The sequence below is a fragment of the Balaenoptera acutorostrata genome, chromosome 3 (genome assembly GCF_949987535.1).
Source record: "Balaenoptera acutorostrata chromosome 3, mBalAcu1.1, whole genome shotgun sequence".
Lineage (NCBI taxonomy): Eukaryota > Metazoa > Chordata > Mammalia > Artiodactyla > Balaenopteridae > Balaenoptera > Balaenoptera acutorostrata.
The window spans coordinates 141,030,733-141,055,359 of NC_080066.1; the positions used below are offsets into that span (position 1 = coordinate 141,030,733).

At 44.9% G+C, this 24,627-nt stretch overlaps 1 protein-coding gene across 1 annotated transcript in view; it reads left to right on the plus strand.

Moving 5' to 3' along the window:
* The window catches only part of PRKCH (protein kinase C eta), a 221,985-nt gene that overhangs the window by 125,649 nt on the left and 71,709 nt on the right, over nt 1-24,627 (plus strand). The window contains exons 5-9 of the mRNA XM_007192957.3: nt 1,098-1,186; nt 2,716-2,845; nt 5,127-5,254; nt 8,507-8,650; nt 8,832-9,005. Coding sequence (XP_007193019.2) covers nt 1,098-1,186; nt 2,716-2,845; nt 5,127-5,254; nt 8,507-8,650; nt 8,832-9,005 — 665 coding nt within the window. The remainder of the gene's footprint in view (nt 1-1,097; nt 1,187-2,715; nt 2,846-5,126; nt 5,255-8,506; nt 8,651-8,831; nt 9,006-24,627) is intronic.

Sequence of the window (24,627 nt, forward strand, 5' to 3'; positions counted from 1 at the left end):
TAGCCAAGCTGACTGTGAAAAAAACAAATGCCTTGGAATATAAGATTTTTCTATGTGAAGGATTCCCTCATATAAAAAGACCAGTTCTCTGGGCACTTTCAGTTTGGTTCTCCTGAGAATTCAATCTGATGAAAGCTAGATTTGTTTTAGATTATAGTGCTACTTGCTGACATGTCATCTGTCTTTATGTATTTAATCCTAGAAACTTCCATATGTCTTGAAAGATCTTAAAAATGATGTGTATTTTCATATTGCTTCATTGCACATGTTCATCCTTTAATGGAAACTGGACTCTGCACTCTATCAGTTATCTGAATGAAAATGAAAAAAATGTTATTTAGAAAGTTCTAACTATTCAAGCAATTGATTGGGTCATTCTTCAAATACTTAATGAATGCCTACTTTGTTCAAGTCATCATGCTGGCTAGGAATCCTGAGGACATTAGAGGTTGTATGTGGAAGATCTGAAATGAGGGAGGCCAGCTAGAGGTTGTAGGAGAGAGTTTCAGTCTAGAAGGGGAGCCATTGGGAGTATATTTTCATAAAAGAGACATTTTTTAAAGTCGTGCTTTGTTTTACATTTAAGGTTTAGTGAAGTGAAAGGAAAAGAAGATACCCCAGGGGTTGAGAGGGGCATGGACAGTGTGTTGGGGAGGGTGAAGACTTGCTCCAGGAAGAGCACCTAGTCTAGTTTTTAGTGGAACAAAGAGCCCCCAGAGAAGAAAGGTGACAGGTTAGCCTGGGGTGGGCTTGGGAGAGCCTGAAACCTATCTGGGAAATTTCAGCTCTAGTTTGACTTGACTGTGAGACACGATTGAATGCTTTAGATTATGGGCCTGAGGTGACCAGAATCATATACTGTGAGATGATTCCTCTGGAGGTTGGGGCAGGAAGGAGTAAAGCCAGGAAGGATGACATTAGTTCCGGACCTGAGTATGAACAGTTCAAGCGTGAGCAAAGGCCTGAGTTAGGGTGGTGGTAAGGAATATAGGAAGAACGGGAACACTGGCTGCCATCATGTGGGCCCACCATCTAAATCAAGCCACAATGGCCTGGTGCCTCCAATAAATGTATAATCGCTGGATTTAATTTCCTAGTGTGCACCTGTGTCGTCCACAAGCGCTGCCATCATCTAATTGTTACAGCCTGCACCTGCCAAAACAATATTAACAAAGTGGATTCAAAGGTAAGATAGCAGTTTGCTGATTAAGTGCCTGCATGAGCTCATGCATGCACATTCTCTCTTGCTCGCTCTCTCTCCCCCTCTCTCTGCCTCTGTCTCTATTTCTCTCTCTCTCTCTCTCCCTCCTTCCCTCTGTCTTTTTCTTCCTCCCTCTCATTCCCAATTCCCTTCCACACTCCTTGAAGCCAATGGTGGTATCAGAATTGAAATTTCTCTCCTTTTTATATTATGGCATTTGTATTTCTATACTTGCATAGCTTGACCTGTCCTTGAGATGACTCCATTAGTGATCAGCTGGGTAAAAGCTCTAGAGATCAGTTCTACTAATTTGAAGAGAGATTTGGAAACGTGGAAAGTTCCCTGAGTTTGGCATCAGATGACTGGGATTTGAATGTAGAATCCAGCCTCTGCTAGCTAGCTTCTCTCCCAGCCTCAGACCTAAAATAGTATCAACACTACAAGATAGAATTGATATGGTAAGTATGTTGTTAACTGTAAATTGCACTTCCTAAATAAAGTGCCTTTTGGCCCCCTCCAGCCTCTCGAGGAATTTCAGGGAGGATCTGTATCTATACATAAAGTCTTGAACATCACTCTTGCCATTAGCATTGCATCCAGCTGAGGTGGGCGTACATTCTAAATTCTGGAGGTAGAAGGCAGTTGGAGTATTACCAACAGTTAGCAGTGGATTTACAGATGCATTGAAAAGTCCGACTCTGGAACTTGATGGTTTTTTACGGTATACACCCAGGATTGCTATAGAGTACACACAGAGGCATGTGTACTTTCTTTTATGAGAAAGAGGCCAGAAAAGTTTCAAGAGGAGTAATATTGCCCCACTACTTGTTATGTGTGACTCTGTTGTTATTGCTTCAAACTGTGATATAGATTATAGAGCATATGCCTAGTTTAACTATTTGCTGGAAACAGTATGTGAGATTTAACCTGATCCTGAGAAGTGATCATCTGTGAGATAAAAGCAGAATCTTTGCACTCAGATATCAAAATACAAAGACAGGCAGAGGCTGGAAGGGCTGAATAAGATCACCAGTTGAATGTCACTTTGGAATAAATTCCTTCTGTGGTTCCCTGTCCTCTGGGTGTCACCCCATCCTCATGACACAATTTCTGGAAGAACTTGTGGTGATAGCAAGTGTATGTTGCTTATAAAAGACTTGTTGAATCCTGAAGTTAAAAGGTTCTAGGAAATAGCCATGGGTGTGAGGAATTGGCCGGGAGAGAAACACGGCCAATTGAATATAAAAGGTGAAATGAATATTTAAATTTCTATTAATCTCCCAAGATGGTGGACAGTTTAATGTACACCACACATTTCTGTCCGGTCTTGTTCACTAGGAAATGTGCTTCGTCTGCGTGGTAAGGCCTGGGTAATTCATCGTGGCTGGGCAGTAATAGTATACACATCTCAGGTGTCATAGTAACACTTTGCATTTGGTGGGCTCCTGTTACAGTTTTCACAAAAGGTGTGGGTATGGAATTTCAGCTCTCGTCCTCCTGTTTCCTTGCTACAGATTGCTGAGCAGAGGTTTGGAATCAACATCCCACACAAGTTCAGCGTCCACAACTACAAGGTGCCAACGTTCTGTGATCACTGTGGCTCCCTGCTCTGGGGGATCATGCGACAAGGACTTCAGTGTAAAAGTGAGATTCTGGGGTGCTTGGTACCCACTTTCTCATGAGAACACCTTGCTGCGAGCTTTCAGCATTCTGCAGTTCAGAATCTGACCTAGGACAGATGGTTTTAGATACCTTGTAAATGAACATCTTAGTGGCTCTCTCTATATGTATGTGTCCCTTGTCAGGCACGTAAAGAGAGTTACATGTGATCCACAGATTTCCTAACCATGGAATGTTTTCTCACTTGCTAAATGAAATGTCCTGTCTAGTTAGCTAGCCTGCTGGCTATCCTCTGTTTAGTACTGAGTACAGGCTAGTCATTGTGTATTTCCACAGGTATTTGAAAGAGGAAAAAATGGGATCTGGTCAGAAATGAAAGATGGTAGGAGGTGAGGTGGCCAGCAGAGAAGGTTGAGTTATGAGTAAGAACTAGCAGGAGAGTTGGTTTGATCACCTCACCAGAAATAAGCAGGAATTGAGTGATAAAAGCATAACTCAGTCCGCCCTGTGTCTTCTCAAAGAGCTTGATAGAGATCAGAGAGTAGATGGAACGAAGGACACTTCAGCTTTGGCCGTGTGAGGGCACGCACTTCAACAACAATGTCCAGTGGAGCCTGAGTTTGGAGCTTTTGCCTCAGCAGAGGATAAGGATATGGGGGCTGGTCCCTGTCCTGTTAGGAGTTGAGGGGCTGTTGGCCTGGAGTCATCTCTCCTTGAGTGTTGCTGTAACAATCTGGCTGTGGTGGGGTGCACTGTCCTCTGCTGAAATACATGTGAGTTTCAGCCTGAAGCCTGAGACACATTCGGAGTCACGGGGGGAGGCAGAGTTCATGTCAGTACAACTGGACAACTTCCACTGGCTGCCTGGACTTAACCAGACCTGCTTCTATTAACAAAAAGGGGCTAGTCACTTGTCTTTAAGAAAGGCAAATTCTTTTATTTCTCCAGAGCACCATTTAATTATTCTTATTTCATAGATATTTCATGAAATAATTCTTTTTCAACCAAAACAGCAGCCAGCTCACATGTAGCTTTGTTTCAGGCACTGCTTGATCATTAGCTGGATGGTGTCACCGAGGTGTGGGTTTCTAGTGTGAAAGCCCCTTTCTGCTTTCGTATGGTTGTTGCTGACAGGCAGAGCCATGGGTGGGGTTCATCTGCATTGCACTTGTCCCTGGTGGTGCTGAGGGTAGCATGCCTGCAGTGTTCCAGCTCCTATCATTTTTGCTTTTATTGTCACGTGGAGCTTTAGAAAGGCCACCGCAGGCTTGTATGTCTCCGTACCAGCCTTGCTGAGAGAGGTGGATTTCCTAGGAATCTAATGAAGCTTAAGCCTTGGAGCTCCTCCCTTGCAAGGTACCTTCCAAGTTCTCTACTTGATGAAGTGCTCTTTTTCTTAAAGAGGGCAACCCTAAATTGCATAACTTCAGGCACCACGAAACCTGGCTCTGTGTATGCTTCCAAAGATGGGCTGACACACCTCAACGCATCTTACGCTGCTTTATCCCTGCCTCCGATCAGCAGGGCCCGTGTCAAGAAACCGTGTCAGAACTCTGTGCTGATTAAACCTCGGGTCTTTCATCACCCCAAGTCAGCTTCCTGTGCACCAGGAGCTTAGCTTGCTTCGCTCTCCTCTTCCAACTGCCACTTGCCTTGACCTTTAAAAACGTTGCTTTTTGTCACCCATGAAGCCACAGGCTGCAAGCACTGAGAAATACAGCTGCTGCACAGGATGCCGCGTTCTGTGCTGTGAGGGCCACCCAAAGACAGTGCTCAGAAAGAAAGCTTTACTTAGAGGCTTTCCTCTCAGAAACACCAGTTCCATCCTGTCTGAACAGCCATCTACATGTGGCTGTTAGATTGCTACCTTTTAGTGAGAGTTACAAGGAATGGCATAAAGTCGGTTGGCACGTTTCCTTGTTATTTAATCGAGTGAGCCGTTGCCGTGATGAATGTTTTGATCTCTGTATTGAATCATGCTGGGAAATCAGTGATGACTTTTAAAATATGATTTAAGTGAATGTCTTGCATCAAGTCACAGTGGAAACAAAAAGATATTTGAAATGTATTATTCTTCCGTATGCCAGGCTTACTGCTTCTGCACAAAACAGAAATAGAGAAAATCAGGGATTTACTTACACTCAGGGATCGTTGTGGGTGTCAGTTGAATTTGATGAGAAGATATCATTATTCAGCCTGTGCAATTCCTCAGTCACGGTCTTTCAGGTTATCACAGCTCTCCTTCACAGCACATGTTGACGTGGCTCCTTTCTGACTGTGGATTCCCTTTTCCTCTTCCATCCAGTATGTAAAATGAACGTACACATTCGATGTCAGGCGAACGTGGCCCCAAACTGCGGAGTGAATGCGGCGGAGCTGGCCAAGACTCTGGCAGGAATGGGCCTCCAACCCGGAAGTATTTCTCCCACCTCGGTGAGACTTTGCTCTTTTCATATTTTGTAACTTAGAAGTTGTTCAGATGTGGCGAGCCCTAGTATTGTGTGTGGCATAATCAAAGTTCCTAGTCTCGGCAAATACAATAAACAGATTTATTGCATTTTTAAAGAGCATTTTGTTCCACAAATAAGGTTCTATATACAATTATATAACAAGAAATAATGAGTGTGCAGATATAGCAAGAAGCAGAAAAGGGATTTCTTTTTAAAAAAAATAGCTTCCTGGGTGGCTTCCCTGGTGGCGCAGTGGTTGAGAGTCTGCCTGCCAGTGCAGGGGACACGGGTTCGTGTCCTGGTCTGGGAAGATCCCACATGCCGCGGAGCAAATAAGCCCGTGTGCCACAACTACTGAGCCTGCGCGTCTGGAGCCTGTGCTCCGCAACGGGAGAGGCCGCAACAAGTGAGAGGCCCGCACACCGTGATGAAGAGTGGCCCCCGCTCACCGCAACTGGAGAAAGCCCTCGCACAGCAACGAGGACCTAACACAGCCAAAAATAAATAAATAAATAAATTAAAAAAAAAAATAGCTTCCTGTCATTGTGGTCTGGTGAAAAGCCTGGAATCCAGGGTCCTCGGTTCTGCTCTTGTCAGGGCCCTCGGCAGTACAGTTGACCAGTAACTATGGGCCTTTGCTTCCTTCTCTCTGAAGGGGTTGAACTTAAAGAGCTGATGTTCTCCACAGGCCTGGAATCCAGCAGTTGCATAGTATTTGTTTATGGATCGTGAATTTATCTCAAGTCCAGCCACAGACAGGAGTTCCTTCCTCTCGGCTCTCGGGAGTGGGTGGAGCGTGTCAGTCGCCGTGCTTTTGTCCTGCCACCGCCCTGAGTGACCCTCCCCCACCTGCTGTTGTCCATTAGCGCTTCAGACACATCCCAGGCCCACATCCTATTGCCACCTTCCTGGCTGTGGTCTGCTGAGAATTGGGAAAGAACCATGGTTATGGCTGAGGCTTCTGAAATGTGTAGCTTGATGCCGGGTTCAGGAAAATTCTAGACTTAACTGTCAAATGTCTCTGGGCACTTAGGAAGGGAAGTGCAATCACTGTCAGGTTCTTGGTTATCCAAACAGTGTCATCACTAACCACCCCATTTCCTTTTCACCGCAGGGCCCCGCCTGGTAAAGCAGGGGCTTGGATTGACATTGCATTTCTTGATTTCAGGAAGGCGTTGGCAAAGTCCTTCAAGTCTGTGTGTCTTTCTTGTGGACAGACAGGCAGGGTGCTATACCGTGAGGGGGATTTCCAGTGCATGGGACAGCTGTCCCTGAAGAGTGTAGGTTAGGGATTTCGGCCTGGCCCAGGGCTTCTGAAATACCATGGACATGAGCTGAGCCATGTGGCACAACCTCTAGGAATGGGCGGCGCCACTTGTCACCTGAACCAAGTATCTTTCATGTTCTGAGATTTAATAGTGAGAAAACCCAAATTCCCTGTTAGCTGACAGTACAGCATTAAAGAGAGACATCTTTAGTCTATCAAAAGAGAAGAATGGGTTAAACAAACAAACAAAAAAAGATTGAGAAACACTGGATTTAGAGTTTTCTGGCAGCGGAAGTATTTAAGTGGAGGAAGTGAGATTCAAGCTGGTAAAATTTTTCCATCTTTGAGAAATTTATGATCAGAAATCTAGAGGAGAAACTATTAAAATAATCGGTATTTAAAGGTGATCCATTTTATATCTTCAATCACTGTTTCACTGGGTTGAGTAAGAAAAATCCTTGCAGTTTCAGGGTATTGTCCAGCTGTTTATTACAAACATTGCTTAGAAGTTGCCTCAGATAAGCTTTTTTTTTAGCTAAATAGGTCAAATGCTCCAGGATGTCAGACTTTTTGTCTCTCATCTGGTGGTAGCTTGCCTTATAAATATCCCAAGGTAGACATCTGCACGTCACCTTGTCTTTAGGTAGCACCCTCCCTGGGATGAGTCTTGTACTAGTGGGATGGGGCTAGAGAACTCCCCGAAGAGGCCACACCTACTTCTGGTTCTATGTGGTGAACCGGGAGCTCTCATTGTGTTGGTGGTTAACCTTTCTGGAGGGCAAGTTGACCATGTATCAGAAGTCTTCTAAATTAACACATTGGCCCAAAGAATTCCCTTTCCAGAAAGTTATCTTAAGAAAATAGACGATGATGGTGAGGATGATCGTGTTGATAAAGATGACAACACAGCTTAGGTTTATGGAATGTGCCAGGCACTGATCTAAGTGCTTTAAGTGCAGTTATTCATTTACTCCTCATAACAACCCATGTTGCAGGTACTATAACATTCCCTTTGTTAGAAGAGGAAACTGAGGCACAGAGAGGTAGGTGACTTGTCCACGGTCACAGGGTTAGGTTGTAGAGCTGTGATTTCAACCCGGGCAGCCTGCTTGAGAGCCTAGACTCCTAATCACCCTGATTTGAAGATTTGCGTGCAAGTATGGTCCCTGTGTGTTATCTATACTAGATAGATAAGATGAGAGATAATCTATATTTCCAATACCGAGAATTAGTGAATCAATTGTGATATATCCATAAAATGGAATATTGGACAGCTTTTTGAAACTCATGTTCTTGAAGGACATTTAGAGATATGGATAATATGCATGGAAAAATGTTAAATTAAAACTTGTGTTATGAAACAACAATTTTATTGTATTTTTTTAAATTAAGTGTAAAGATAGATGTGTGTATATGTATGTTTCTATTTTTTGTTTTTTGAGGAGGGCTGATGAGATTATAGGTATTGTCAATCTTACCCTTCATATATTTACATTAACTTTTGTTTCTCTTTTATAATTTAAAATATTGTATATAAAAATGTTGCTTCATTCATTCTTGGTGTGGAGTGGCGCTCAATTCTCTGAGCAGTTGTGAAAGCTGCTATTTGCAGGACATGGACACCAGGTGGCGCTCTTGGAACTTTGCCCACCCTGTAGAAAGCCACCGCAAGAAATCAGGTGGACCAGACTGAGACATATTCTGTATACTCCCATTTGAGCACAAACTGAAACTCGGTGGCTTAGATATATTTTAAATGATTCTGACCCAAATACAGTAAGCACAGATCAGGAGTTGGTGCTGAAGCAGTTTTGAGTGGCAGAACCTGATCTCACATGTCAAGCTGTATTGATCTTTCCCCATGTGCTGTATTGAGGGTTGAAACTGCAAGTAAGGTCTTCTTCATCCATAAATGCTTCATGCTGCACTGTGATTTCTGACTCGATGTATTCCTACTCTTCTTTGCAGAATCTTGTTTCCAGATCAACCCTAAGACGACAAGGAAAGGAGAGCATCAAAGAAGGAAATGGCATTGGGGTTAATTCTTCCAACCGACTTGGGATCAACAACTTTGAGTTCATCCGAGTACTGGGGAAGGGCAGCTTTGGGAAGGTGAGTCTTCGCTCCAAGTGTTTGGGTGGTTAAAGGACGCCTGCTGCATGTATGTTGTTTGCCTGTGCATGTATGTATACACATGCCTGTTTCCCACGTGCCGTCTGCCTTCTGCCCCAGACGAGGCCACACCCTAAGAGCTGCACGAGTTCTCACGCTCCCTCCTCCTGCTTTGCCATAGGTGATGCTTGCAAGAATAAAAGAAACAGGAGACCTCTATGCCGTGAAGGTGCTAAAGAAGGACGTGATCCTGCAAGATGATGACGTGGAGTGCACCATGACAGAGAAAAGGATCCTGTCTTTGGCCCGCAATCACCCCTTCCTCACTCAGTTGTTTTGCTGCTTTCAGACACCCGTAAGTATGACCCACATTCACTGCCTCAGTGGCCTCCTTTCTTCAAAAGCTGAGATCACAGATGTTGAAGGTTTCATAAAGTAGAGTATTAGAAACTTTTGGGGGATGGACTCCTAAGGTAGGGTCATTTGAAGTATCCAGTGACTTCTGATGACCAGAACCAATGAGCTAACTGCTTCCTTCCTTTCATGCTGTCCTGGAGAAGGATCACTTTGAGGGTTGTGTGTCCTAAGATTGAAAACGTCTTCATACGTAAGTCTTCTCTAGCAGAGTGAAGGTTACAGAAGTCTAAGAATACAGTAAATGTCATGGGCTGCTTATTTTGGTGACTTTAACCTCAGCTCTGTTGCTAAATGCTGAACTGGTTCTGACCCGGGGAAAAGAGTTCAGACCAGGATAGGCCCGAAGGGGGCGCCTTGATTTGTAATGTCCCAAGGCATTGCTCCTGGCCTCAGTCAAGGACCCTTTGCTTGACTCTATGGACTGATTGTGGGATTCTGTCTATCCCATCATGTTGTGCAATTAGGAATGCTTTTGGCTGCAGTTAACAGAACATATGACTGACAGTGGTTAACACAATAGACAGATAGGATGAGTTTAGTTCATTAGTACAGACTTTTTTCTTGGGAAGTCTGACAGTAGCAATGTTAGGGTTGGATTAGTTGCTCAGTGAAATCAGACATCTCTTCCCTGTGGGTCTCAAGGTATTTGCCACGGCCCTAAACATCACACCTCATATGACAGCATCCAAAGCAGGAAGCTCGGGGGACAGAGGCAGAAGGGCTTCATGGACCACTCTCCTTTTATCAAGGAGAGAAAAATCTTTCCTAGACCTGAGTTACAGGCTCACCCTGAGCTGCAAAGGAGGCTGGAAGAGCAAATATCTAGTCACGATAAGCTGCTTTATCATGATTGGCTCGCATCAACCTTGACTTATCCCCTGGGGCAGGACACTCTATAGCCCATTTAGCATTGGGCTCAGAACTGGGCTTCTGTTGTCAGTGGAGAGGGAAGAGGGCTCCTGTGAAGGCACCAAGAGGGTCTGGCACAGATATTTCTTAATCTTCTTGCTGTCAAAGGCATTCTGAAAGAGAATTCAGGACATGTCCCTTGTCTCTGCTACCATCAGGGATGTAAAGGGTGTGATGGGAGCAGGATGGGGCATCCCATCTGGTCCAGTGATGCTGTGATGCATTTCTAGGGAAGGTAACAGCTATGCCAGAACCAGAAGGGCCAGTCAGAATTAGTCAGGCAAAGAGAATGAAAGTGAATATGGAATAAAGGTTAAACAGCTCAGGCATGGATCTACTAGTAAACGGGAACAAGAGGTGTGAATAAAGCTCACGAGCATAAAACGTGAGGTTGAGGAGGGGCCTGGTGAGAACTAAGGCTGGAGAAGTAGCCCAGGCCGCTGTAGGCGCTGTTAAAGGAGCTAGGGTTTTAGTGCTAAGAACAAATGGAAGACACTTAAGCAGAGGAATGACATATCAGATTGCATTTTTAAACTATTAAAAACCATTTTATTTTATTTTTTTTTTGCAATGGGTAGTATAAGCATCCTCCAAGTATCCATACCCTCTCTTTGAAAGGAACAATTATTACTAGTTTCAAGTGTAGCCTTTCAGAGAATTTTTTTGCACACAAAAGTATACACACACACCACATATATGCATCCATATTTATTTTTCTAAAAAGCACAAATGGTAGTATATATTTGTCCACCATTCTGTATCCTTTTTTTAAGGAAAAAAAAAATCCAAAATGGTTTTATTAAGGAAGTAAATCTCTGTAATGAATCTTGCAAAATTTACACATTTAAAAAAATTGAGGTATAATTGACATGTAACATTATATTAGTTTTGAGCGTACAAAATAATGATTTGTTATTTGTATATGTGGTAAAATGATCACCACAATTAGTCTAGCTAACATCCATCATCACACAGTTACAGAATTTTTTCTTGTGGTGAGAACCTTTAAGAGCTACTTTCTTAGCAACTTTCATATATGCAATACTATGTTATTAACTGTAGTCACCATATTGTACATTGCATCCCCAGTCTCCTTATTTTTTTTTAAAAATGTAATAATGTATCTTGAGATTGTCTCATATTTGTACATACCTGGCTGCCTCATTTTTAATGGCTACATACTATTCCATTTTAAGAACATGATGCAATTTATTTAACTTGTTTCCTATTGCTGTGTATTTAGGCTGTACTTAGACTTTTCTTTCAAAGTTGCAGTGAGTCTCTTTGTACTTTTATCTTTAGGTACTTGTGCTATGATTTCTATATGATACACTACTAGAAGTGATATTGCTTGGTCAGAAGTAGATGCATTTATAATTTTATCTAGTTGGCCCTCTCTCCCCATCGTGGTTAAAGATAACTAACACTTTATCATTTAAATACCAGGCACTGTTCTAAGTGCTTTATGTGTATTATCTCAGTAATCCTTACAGTAATCCCATGAAGTAAATTCTGTTAACATCACTCCCATTTTACAGATGAACAAACTGAGGCAGGAAGAAATTTAGCTTCCAAGTGGCAGACGTTTTAAGTCTGACTGCTGAGCCCAAGCTCTTACCACTTGCTGGCTGTATTTCTAAATTCATACTCCCAAACCATGTGTGAGAAGGCTTATTTTCCCCACCCTCCTGTCATGGCATGCTACCTATCATTTTGATGGTTGGAGAGATTTTTAAAAAGGTGTCTTTGGAGTTCTAATCGGCATTTCTCTGACAGTGAGTGAGGCTGAGCATTCACGTATGTTTAAGGGTCCCTTGTGTTGGCAAAGACACATGTACAGCTTAGGGAATGGATAGAGCAGGGAACACTGGAAGCCGGGAGACAGGAGGGTGTGTGAAAGGGGATGCACGGCGTGCACTCCCATGCTGTCTGAGTACGTTGGAAGGAGCTGGGGTTCAAGTAATAGCTTCTTGGGCTTCGGTTTCCACTGCACTCCTTCCCGCCCCTCATGGTCTAGGCTCTTTGAGGCCACGCCCTCCTCATCAGAGTCCTCGGTGGCTCCAGGAGCCCTGGACTCCTGGAGTCCCTGCCGCCCCTACCACCTTGCCCCGGATTCTTGCTTCCCGTCTCCGGGTCCATGGTTCCTTCAGAGCTCCGGTTCTGCCCATTCTCCACTGCTACCCAGAGTATCCCCAAAACACTATTTCCCATGCTCTGTGCTCTGTCCACCTAAAGCCCTTCATCGGCCCTCATCCAGCTGTTTTCCCAGAGAAGAGTGGGGTGACAGCTCTGGGCTTGAGAACACCCTTGTGAAGAAGGCAAGACTGGTGGGTGGTACTGGTCACCCGCCTGAGCTTCAGGCGCACCTCCTCCTCATTCCGTGAGCCGGACAGGGCTATACTCAGGTCATCTTTCCAGGGCTGCACCGAAGTGCAGATGGTTTTCTATGACATTGGGTTAGATGATATTAACAGTTGACTGACATGGTTGTGCAGTGGCTGCTTCAAGTTACTCTAATGAACAAATAAAGAAGTGTCACCTACCCAACTCCAGGGGACTTTTACCTACCGAAGGAGATCCCCGTGATTCTATAGAAGCAGTCTTGAGGTCTTACCAACAATTAGAGGGTGTTGTAGTAGAAAAGAACTTAACCTGGAACAGATTGGGAGACCAATAAATATATAATATACAATGCAAAATTTTCCAGGAAAATATAAACTATACAGTATCCCCAAATATTAGTGTCCACATGTTATTTCCACAGTGTTCAGCCGGTGAAGCCTTTATTTTAACATGGGCCATCTATTTTTCCTAGAGACAGTTTCATATATGGCCACAAGGTGGCAGTCGTTACCGCAGGGTGATTTTTATTTCTGCACCAGAGAGAGAGGAACTGACTTTGGGGTTTAAAATTTGTGTGTTACAGTAGATGTCTCCAAAGCAAAGGATGATGGGAATTTTCCCTTGCCCTAGGTCTAGATGATAAAGTGGTAAGAACCAACTTAAAAGAATCAAGTGCATTTTTCTCATGCTGAGATAGAGATATACAGTTTCCATTTTGCTGTAGTTTAAGCCTTCTCTCGGATTTGCAAGGTATCAGACTCCACATATGCATAGCATTTGCTCTCTGCATCTGTCCATCTGTCAGAAATCCTCAGTCACTATCCCTATTTGCTACTGAATAACTATAAAGACCAGAAAATGTTAGTTACCATGAGAAATTAAAGCAGGTAAATGACTACTTTTCAGCTACTGGGTTTGGCAGGCCCTGGCCTCTAAAGTGAGATACTAATCAGTGTGTTGTGCTGAACCGTAACACAGAGTTTAGAAGGGAGCCCAGGTGAGGTGTGGGAGCACCCCCCAGCGTCTGCAATGTGTCACTTCTCTGTGAAGACGCTGGCAGAGACAGCAGTCCTCTTGCCGTCCAGCCGTGTAGAATGAGTGTCTCTGAGGCCCAGGAGAAAGGGAGCAACTTGCTGAGGATCCCTTAGGCTGGGAGTGCTGGAGACGAGGTTCATCTCTGGGTCAGGCTGACTCTGGAGCCCGGCTCCGTCCACTTGGTGTCTTATACAACATTGGGGTTGTTGGTTCAGCATCTGCTTAAAGCTCCTCCTGTCTGCCCTGACTCACCTCCAACCTGCTGATACGGAAACAGCTCTGCCCTTGGAAACGGAAGATCTAAGCTCTTCCAGCTCTGTCTTCCTCTGTCTGAATGGCTTGCAACTACCTTAAAATTCCTTTGAGCCTTAAAGTTCTCATGGTTGAGATGAAAGCAGGATTGCTGTGAGGACCAAAGGCGAGAATGCAGACGCACTGTTGCTACACGCGCGGCAACTCGGTGTTGTGATGACCGCCTCCTTCCCCACACCAAAAAAATGTCCTGGGGCTTCCCAGGGGCCAGCACAGACCCCACGTGGAGGTGACAGTAAACACCCACAAAGTAGGAATTTTGGAACTCCTTTTGTTCTTGGCCAGAACAAAAAGATAAGCAAATTTCAAATATTAGATAATTTGTCATTTGCTGCATAGAATTATGAGCCCATGAATTATTGCCCCTGATTTTTTCATAATAATGCTTGTTACTTGCATGTATATCATTCCACTGGCATCCTCATAAATTTCTGAAAGCATTGTGAATCCTAATAGTTTGTGAATAATTTGATAATCTGGATCAAGACTTATAAGAATGCATATACTCTTGGATCTGTTGATTTTATTCCTGATAATCTAGCCAAAGAAAACAATGTAAAGAATAAAATAAATGTTATGCATAAAGATGTTTAATTTTCAGTGCATTATTTATAAGAGGAAAATATTGGAAACAACTTCAGCCTTCAGCAATAGGAGTCTACTTAAACAGTGTACTATTTGATGAAGATTTTCAGCCAGTAGAGAAATAATTGAATATTAAGTAGTTAGATCATTGTGTGTTACTGTCGGAAGCATCTAACGTGTAATATTTATTGCATATAATTCTTACATCAGCCGTAGAAGATGGGTACAATTATTATCTTTATTTTGCCGAGTGATAAAGTGAAGGAGAAGTTAAGTTACTTGCCCTAAATCTAACAGAGTAAATGGTGGAACTCAGAGATGGGAAGCCAGGAAATAGTACAGAATTTATGATGATTAAGGGCATGAATCCATATCAGGTTTCACCCAGGACAGCAATGTGGCCAACCTGGCCCCTCCTCCAAAAAAAGCCTGAAAGGAGATGATGCCAGTAGACTATCAGGGACTGTTATGAAGGTAGTGGAATCGGGGATGATCTTTTTCTTCTTTGTTCTGTTTGTCAGTTTCTGCAATGTGTTTCTGTTTCTTTGTCAATGAGGCTGCGAGGAGTGAGGGCTTATGAAACAATCAGGGCCCAGGGTCTGGGCTGCCGGCCTGGTGTAGGCCACCTTCCCCACTCTTTCAGGTTAAATTCACTTCACACGCCTTTCATCTTAATCAGTGACTGTTGTGCCGGCAGCCGAGCCTGCTGGCATTTATGGCCTAGGATCCGGGTCTCCCCACCCCCAGCTCCCAGGGGCTCTCCTTGGCTCTCCTGGAGCCCTGGCTGAGTGCTGAGGGCCGAGACCAGGACGAACAAAGAGGCAGCAGCAGCAGGAGGGGGAGTGGCAGAGTAAACACGGGTCAGATGCTTTAGCCTTTGTTCAGAGACCCAGTTTGTTAGAGCAAAGGTTTCCATTTGGAAAACATAAGAGACACTGTGCTTGGTGCCCAAGAGCTGCCTCTGGTCGGCACGACCCCGGCCGCGTCGGATCCACGAGCCCGTTTTCGGGTGAGAACTTGTTTGCATTTGTGAGCTGCTGCCCTGGGAGGGGCGGGGGACAGATTACACAAAACCTCCTTTTACGGGGACAGAAGCCCAGTGCTCTCACCTCCCTACTGACGGGGTGTCCTCGGGTGTCACCTGCAGGGGTCGTCCGCGAAGCAGTGCGCCTGGGGTTCCTGGCAGGGGCATCGCTTTCCCTAAGAAGCTGCCGCTCAGTGTCGGGCAACAAAGCAGAAATCCAGCCTTTGAAGGGCAGGGCGGCTAGGAATCTTGTGACCTAAGTGCTGTCAGCTTACACAACCGGTGCAAACTGATTTTGGTGCACTTAAATCACACTTAAAATACGTCTGAAAATCGCCTGGCAGCATGGGTGCAGGGGAACAGTCTTTTCTCTGGGTTATTGTCTCCATCATCATATTAAATATTAGCAAAGGGGTGTACATGTGAGAGAGAGACACAGACAGAAGAGATAGGCAGCAGGATGGTCGTGTGGCCCTGGAATGCATCTTTCAGAATCTCATCAGGAGGTGACTACACTGTAGCCTTCAAGAGGAGAGCTTTGAGTTCTCATCTTGACTTAGCTAATAGCCCCCTTGTCTTGAGGAAGGTCCCCTGCCTTGGATTTTTTTTTTCCAGATAAGCACCTCCTGCGTCCTTCTGTCACAGACCTGTTGGCAGAAATGCCTCCCAATAGGGACCCCCCACTGACTTCGTTCAGGTTGGGGTGGGAGGTGCAGTCAGCCCTGCACACCCAACCGCCCTCCAGCCCCTCCAGCTCTCGTTCCCTTTCCCGGTGTTCAGGGAGCATCTGGCAGCGGCAGCTGGGCCACTTGGCCGCTGGTACAGCTTTACCCGCGATGCTCTAAATCACAGCGACATCCCGGGCAAGGGGAAGAGCCCTCTGTTAACACGTTACATAGCTGGTCGATTCTTGGAGCCTAACTGCACCAGCTTTGCAGAAGGGGTGGGTGAAGGATGAAGTAGCAGCAGCAGGTACTATTCACCGAGACCCTAGCATATTCTGGGTGCTTATATTCACTACCAGTGTCTAGACAAGTGTACAATTTGGTATTTCCATAAATAGCTGTTGAATGAAATATCTCATTTAATACTCAAAACAGTCCACAGGGGTATAGCTACTATTATCCTCATTTTAAAGATCTGGAAAGTGAGGTCCAGAGAGGTTAAAGAACTTGCCCCAGATCACACAGCAAGCAAGAGTCCGTCTGTGGATTCTTAACCAGGTCGTCCAGTTTAATAATCTACGCCATTTCTAATATCGCACAAATAGAAGTATCCTCTCTCTGCAGTGTGCACAGCTGAGGAGAGTGTCATCAGGCAAGAATAAAGGCAGTTTTTCACAACATACAGTTTTGTGGCCTTTTATAAAATACCTAAGGAAAGGCCATTTCCTCTTACCTGTTTGGAACTGGGTTTCCTCCTTTCCCTGAGCAGTGAGTGCCATAAACACCCCTTGGTCTGCTTATGGGTCATTTGGTATAGTTTGCCTTTGGCTCAGATCAAAATAGAAAATGAGCCAGAACATGGTGTTTCCCAGTTGGGCATGTTCCCAACTTATTAATCATGTTCCAGCTGGGGACAGAATGCACATAGGCCGTCTCTGGGCTCTGGATTTCTGGGAAGCTGATTTAGGACCTTTGCTTCTGTCCTTGGAGGCTTCCCGGCTTCCCGACTATCTGTGACTCAATAGGGCCGTGAAAATGAATGGGAAATAGGAGGACGCGGAGTTCTTGCTGTTCCTTTGGCTGTCTCTGCTCAGGGAGGACTGCCAGAACACTTGGTGTGACCAAAGGGCTTGAAAGGGTTGCCGTGTGTTTCCCTCCGAGGTTATTCAGCTGTAACTGACCTTGTCACTAGCTGTCACCCACACCGATGACCTAGAGATGGCCTGGACTCCCCACCTCCGTGTTTATAAGGCGGTTCATGAATTGTGTGTCACTTCCGTTGACTTATCTGAGAGTTGCCAGGGTCAGACACGGCCCCTGTGCTTCCCGATGACTGGCGAGGCTTTGTGGCAGTGAGTTTTGGTGACGGTTTTCCCTGATCGTGCCTGGGAACCTGCCAAACTATAGATACTCCCGCCTCAGCAGGGCCCTGTGTTAAGGCACTGGGCTTGAAGTGCCAGGAGTGGCTGCAGGCGTGAGAATGGGGTGGGCTTTCTACCAAATAGTTTAGTGAAAAGTCAGCCAGTCCGGGATCACACTGATGGAGGGCTAGGGGGAGAAGCAGTGCTTTTAATCCTCAGTCTAGCTGGGAAGAGGAGAGTCACACACATGGCATAGACAGTGTAATGACTGTGTTTACTCCATGCCACCAAAGGAAAGGTAGCTGAAAACGAGCACTGGCCTCTGGGGGAAAATTTTACCTACGGGCCAGTCTTTCCTCAGAAGGGCAACCAGAATGACTGTAAAACTAACAGTCTAAGCAGCGGCTCCTGAGGGTGGCCTGCGGGTGTTTCCCTGGGAAGCTGGGCTGGCCTCTGCCAGGACCAACTGGGACCTTGGGGCCAGGGCCTGACGCGACACCTGTGGGTGGCTGGAGTGGGTGCCCCTTACCCTGAACCCAGAATCGTGCAGTCTAGAAACCCAACTGGTCTGGGTGAAAATCGCAGACCATAATGTCTTCTCGTTTTGAAATACTTGCGTTTTCCATAATTGCTTCATCACTGGTTAGAACCCAGCTGTGCCCATCTCCACTAGGTCCCAGAACAATCCGGGGCCTCTCAGGACAGGATCAGCCCCATCTGTCACTATCAACTTAGCCGACTTGTAGTGACAGAGACTTGTCCACCAGTAGGTGAAGATCAAGGGTGTGCATTCATTTGGCAGATGTGCACAGAGTTCCTTCAGGGTGAAGGCTCGCCTCTGAGCCCTGAGGACGCAGCAGTGGACAAAGCAAGGGGGAGCCCCTTCCCTCATGGAGCCGGCGTCCCCCCGGGGAGTTCGGGGGCCTGAGCAGCCTGCTGATAACATAGAGTCAGCTGCTGACCCTGCACGGTGGGCTGGTCCTGGTAGCAGTTCTGGGATTGCTATTTAGGACAGGCTCAGAGCAGCCATCTGCTTAGACGAGAGTCTGCGGGGCTTGTCTTGAAGCTGCATTTGCGTGTGGATTCCTGTGTGGTGCAGTGAATTGAAGACCTGATGGAGATTCCTGGGGGCAGGGACGGCGATGGGTCCTGGAGCACCACTGGGCTTGGGGCCCAAAGCAGGGGGCGTCATGAAAGAGCAGCAGCCCGGCTTACTTCCCATGCTCACGGTTGCAACTGGTACAGTGTTCTTCATCCCGCTGGGAGGACTGGTCTCATTCCCTGCCCCCACCCCCCTATCCGGGCCATCGAGACTGACTCGTGCAGGGTTCCTCTTCCACCCTTCCACTGTCAGAGAGTACCTTGGCTCCGTCTCACCAGCAGACCGTCCCGCTCCACTGGCGGGCTCTGGCAGGCCCCGTCTTCCCTTTGGGACCACCCAGGGAGTTCCTGTTTCCTTTGAGTGCAGGCGTCCAGCTTTTAGTATATTTGCACAGCAAAAGAGCCCGCTGTATTTGGAGCTCACTCCTACCCGTTTCTTTAGGATGGTCTGTAATGATGTATTGCTTAGGTCTCACAAAGGGAGTCTTGGAACTCTTCCCAGAGTCTCAATTCCATTCTCATTGTGTATGATATTTTCAACGTTAAAATGATGTAATGTATAATTCCCAACCAAAACAAAAGAGGAGAGCCCTTCCCGCAGAACTCCTCCCCTCCCACCCATACATGTTTTCCTGCTCCTGTGCGGTGGCCGTGTGGGAAGTGTCTTCGTCTTCGTCCTTCCTCTCACTCCTCACCTCCAGGGAGCACTGACCCATAGTCCGCTTGTGAAGTGGGAACTAGCCTGTGCCCACGTCAAGCCCAGACCTTCTGCACTAGCGTGTGTCTCACCAGTGGTGAAAGGTAGTTCAAGATAAGTGAGACACAACCAACAAAGTAGAGAACTGGACTTAGAGACTGGTTCAAGTTCCTCTTCTGGAAACCTGCAGAATTGAGAGCCTGTTCATAAACTCGGTTTGTCCCTCCTTACTTTGGCTTCAGGGCAGATCTGTAGCAGGAAGTTCCCTCCACATTGCTCAGAACTTTACCTCCAAGACCTTGACCTTTACCAACAGGTCAATAGTTTAAGGAATTGAATGACTGGTGAATGTTCAACCTTTCCAGTAAAAAAGATTTTAAAAAAATAAATTTAAAAAAATTTAAATCACGTATTTGTACAATGTGATATCATTTGCCCACTACTAATATTGAGGGCAGGATAACCCTTTGTCACGGGAGGGGAGGGAGCTGTCCTGTGCGTTGTAGGATTAGCAACGTCCCCTGGCCTCTGCTCACCAGGTGCCGGTGGCACTTCCCTAGTTACGACAACCAAAAAAGTCTCCAGACATGACCAGATGCTCCCTGGGGGAAGAATCTCTCCAGTTGAAAACCACTGCCTTACATGAGTGTCTGGTGGTCCAGCCTAGATATGGGAAGTCAAGTAGGCTAGATCACTAGCCTTTTCACAGAGGCCAAAGAAAATGTGACAGATCTTCTTTGTAAAGACATAAGCATTATGTCTGTTTTTTTCTGAGTTTGTGGACAGACAGAGCTCCTGTCTGGGGGCTCCTAACAGCTGTCCTGTCAGTGGCTGCACTGTGGCATTCGCAAGGACTGGGGCCCTGGTCTGGGAAGCGGAGGCGGAAGTAAGAGGTCTGTTGAACGTGAACAAGAGGTTAGCACGCTCCCAGCAGTTCGGATAGGGCAGAATTGTCAGAGCCTGGGACATCTAAGGAACAAAAGATTAGGTCAGTGAGCATATAGTTAAAATGGGTTATGTTAGAAAGCAAGCAATACAAATAGTGCAGCGTCTCGTGTTTTGGCATTTAATGATTATATTTCCACTTTACCAACAAAGCATTGAATGAGTGACATTTTATGAAAATCATCGTCACCACTCTGGTCTTAAAGGGGTGCCTCTCTGTGAGTCAGATTCCTATCCTGTGTGTGGTACATATGATTGGAATTTACAAACAGAGATAAAGCTTTAAGAAATATTTCCCAACCAGTGTAGAAAAATGTGCTGGTAGCAATACAAGTGCGCTTTGGGGAAAGCAGACTTGCTGTTTTCTTTCTTTTGTTTCCATGTATGGGAATGCCATTTCAGCTTAAGATACAGATACCTTAGAGGCTATCTGCAAAACTGAGTGGTCTCTACATATTAAAAGTAGATCCTAGCCACCAGAGACATTACCTGTTAATATGTTGAATGGTAATATTGTGTCTATGTTGCATTTTTAATTCAATTCAGTAAATGTTTCCTGAGCCAGGGACATTATGTGCCAGAGACTGAAGGCATAAGGAAGAACAAAATATGGACCTGCCCTTTTGTTGCTTTCAGGCAAGGGTCTTCCTAAGCACAGATATGTCTTATCACTGTGTGATAGAAGACAGTCATAGCTTGGTCCCTGGGGAAGTTGGAAAGGCCTTCCACGGGAGGGGCTGTCTGAGCTGTGTTTTAAGGATGAATAGGAGCCCTACAGAGACAGAAGGGGGATGGGCCTCCCAGACAGAGGTAATAGCAGTGCAAAGACACAGAGGCTTAAAATTGTATGATGTGTCCAGGAACCCCCAAATAACTTGATGTAGCAGGATTGCAGGAGAGGAAATATGGGGAGGAAAGAAGAGATCCTTTGCTGAAGAGTTTAGACTCAATCATGAGGTGAAAGGAACTGGCAGGGAGCAACCTAAGCTTTGCATTTGGGGAGGGCTCCAGGTGGCTGTCTGCAGAGGGAGGAGACTTGGGGGCGGTGGGGGGGCAGCCCTGGTAAAGCTGTTGAACCACTGGTCTCCTGAGCCTTCCTGCTCCAAGGCAGCAGTCACAGGAATGGAGTCAAGGAAACACATAGGAGGTGGAATTGATAGGACTTTTTAGAGTAAAAGAGCGAGAGGAATGGCCAGAGTTCTGACCAGTTGGGAGCCTGGGGGAACGGAATAAACGTTTTGGGTTTTTTTTGTTGTGTTTTTTTGTTTTGCAGAAAATCCAGTGGTAAGATGTCGCTCAGAAACACTGTTCAGATGGGGAGTAGATTTTAGTGTCATCAGTATCCACTTGGCATAGTAGAAACTATCATTTAAAATATGTCAGTAGGTGTTTATAGAAGGAGAAGAGAGGAAGGCTGAAGAGGGATGTCTAAGTAGGGGCGGCTAAAGGTAGGGGGAAAAAAGAAGAATCAGGAGGAAGTGGTTTCTTAGGAGGAGCCATCAAGTGCCGAGATGAAGTCCGTTCACCAAGGGATTCAGAGCTACCCACTGGATCTGGGATATGGTTGCTGGTGTGGCCATCTTAGTCACCATTCTCATCCTTGGGGTCTGAAGGGCCCGTCGAACTTCATTTCACCAGCTAAAGCTTCTCGACGAAGGTAACACAGTGTCCTCTCCCCTGGGTAAACGTTTTCATCTATTTCTGATTACTTTGCCTCTCATCTTATTAGAGCTATGTCTCTTTTACTTGGGTCTCCCTGCCTTTATAGTAAGGTCTGCATCTTTCTTCCTCAGTGGACAGTGGAGATCCGTATTTTGCACACGTTGCAAAAAGGATCTGGGGAGAGATTGTAGGGGATCTCATTCCCCAGCCAGAGGGCCAGAGAAGAATGATGTTGTGTCTAAACTGGAAGTCTCAAACTCAAAATAGCACATGGAAGGCACATTCCAGACAGAAATTTCAGCAAGCATGCAGCACCATAGAGCAGAGGAAGGAACAGACTCTCAGCCAGTGGATTTCCAGGCGTCATCTTGAGGCAGATATGGAATATTCTTGGCCAGATTTGATACTTCCCTAATTGGCAAAATGTTTAATCAGAAAGCTATAACCCAGAATCTCCTCCCATGAGGAAGAAATGTCTAGTTGATCCACAGATCAAAGGGAGACATGAAATCTTCTTTAAAAAGTTGCGAAGTTTAGGAACCTCTGTCATGAAAAAGAATCTAAAGTGAAATGGCATAACGGAATTTTTACTCTTTATTCTGTAGCCCTGTACAAACTAAATCCATAAATATCTTCAATAGACTTGTTCCTATTTGATGCTGAAACCAAAATCTTTATAAAAAGAATGTACTATGTGAAATAATGATTTAAAGGAATCCTATCCTGCATACCTTTAAGTGACCAAACCTTTTTTTTTTTTTTTAAGTGAATAATCACCTAAGGTATCTTCTTTGGGAATCTACATTCAGAATTAAAACACCATGTCCAGTTCGTAATAATCTGCTTTCAGAGATGCCTGTTTTTCCAGGCTAATAAAAATGAACTTTATCATAAGTCAGTGACTAGACTGTTAATACCATGTCTCTTATTCTCATTAACATAAGCAGAAGTCCAGCTAATTGTAGGACTTCATAGAAATGGCATGGGGAATAGTATGCAACTGTTAAAAAAATCATGGTTTTGATGACTAAGTACATCAGGAAATATTATGTAATGTAAGTGAAAAAGGAAGGGTATGTTTTTTTGTTTTCTCTTTTTCTGTTCTTTAAACATGCTATAAAGTGTTAAGTATAATTAGGACATAAGGGGGAAATCAAATGTAGTTAAAATTACTTTGTAAATATCCTATGTGCTCTAAAATCTGCAGTTCTTTGGATGCTAAAAGCCATAAATAGTTTTGTTTCTCCTTGAATTTAGACTTCTCTCTCTGGGTGTCAGGATTACAGGTGATTTTATTTTCTCAATTTTCCATGTATTTACTTCGTAATTACATTTGAACGAAGAACATGTAATTACTTTTATAAACAGAAAAACCAAAGCTTTATAAATAAAGGGAAATGAAGTGGCGTCAAGCAGACCTGCCTCTCTTGAACTCTTTCACAAACTGTTTTAACGGTGGGCGAGGCACTTCACTTCCTTGCACTTGACTTCCACAAACTGGCCGGGTAAAACTAGTCTTGGCAGTTTGTTCCAACTTTTCTAATCTAGTTTAAATTTTATCAGGAAACAAAACTGGTCTCCTGCTATGTTAGTTCCTCAAGGGTTTATTAAACCTTACCATAGTGCAGGCACCAGGGGCGGTGGTACTAGAGATACATCATTTGGCATCTGGGCTCTGCCTTAAAAGGTTTCAGGCCCTCCAGAGAAAACACGACCAAGTGCACAAAGCCAGCCCAGCCAGCCCAGTGATACTGGGCAGGATGTGTGTGGACCAGAGACGCCAAAGGAGGCTCCACCAGGAAGGGAGGACTTGTGCTCCAACTTTGCTATATCCCTGATCATATGTTTGCTGCTTATTTATGCTTTAAAAAAACATCCTGGCCCAGATGTTTCACAGGATGTTGACCTGCAGGTTCGATTGCCTCGTTTCCCTCATCTGGTACATATGCCAATAAGCCTTGTCGAGTTTCATTATAAGAGAGGACCATAATGTATCCAGTTTGCCAGGAGAACACTTGGTCTTTGGAAAGAACTGTGTGTCCCTCCAGGTTTAAAATGCAAGCTCCTAAGGGCTTGTTATATTGGAGACATATTTCACCTTCCCAAAGACTAGTTTCTGAGCTCAGATAGGATGTACCATGCCTGTGGGCTTGACAGAAGAGTTGCTGGGTGATTGAATTAACTTCTCATATCTTCTGGGCTGAGCAAAATGATAAATTAAAAACAAAACAAACAAACCAAAAAAAAAAAGCCATTCGATTCCCTCTCCTTGTTTCTTCCTTGAAGACTTTGTAATCATTCTTAATGTGGTTAAGTTCACGTTGTTTCCAGTTCAGGCATGGTGCAATCAGATTTCCTCACGGGGGTGCTTTTCTGCTGTCACCTCTTTGACGTCAGTAACGGTTTCCTGTTGATTTGAACTCCCTATTCACCCTGTAGATGACTTTGTCAGAGAAAAATTATAAAACAGAGGCACTTATGAGAAATACAACACAATGCTGTCTATTACTGGAGATTTCCTTTTCCTTGTCCACAGCCCGGTCAATAGCACTCCATAGCTTTTGATACAGGGTTGATGTGTTACTCATTCAGAAGTAATTCCAAAGCAATTCTTAGAACTTGGGTAAGTAAGTATTGATGTGGCACTCAGCTTAACGTTGCCTTAAAGCAATAACTAAATTAGTCATTAACTTTAAATGTTATTTCTATTCTTTGTCTTATTTCCAAAAGGTAACCTGCATCCTCACTGTAAATACATCTTTTTTTTTTTTAATTATTATTTATTTATTTATTTATTTATTTGGCTGTGTTGGGTCTTCATTTCTGCGCGAGGGCTTCCTCTAGCTGCGGCAAGCGGGGGCCACTCCTCATCGTGGTGAGCGGGCCTCTCACCATCGTGGCCTCCCTTGTGGCGGAGCACA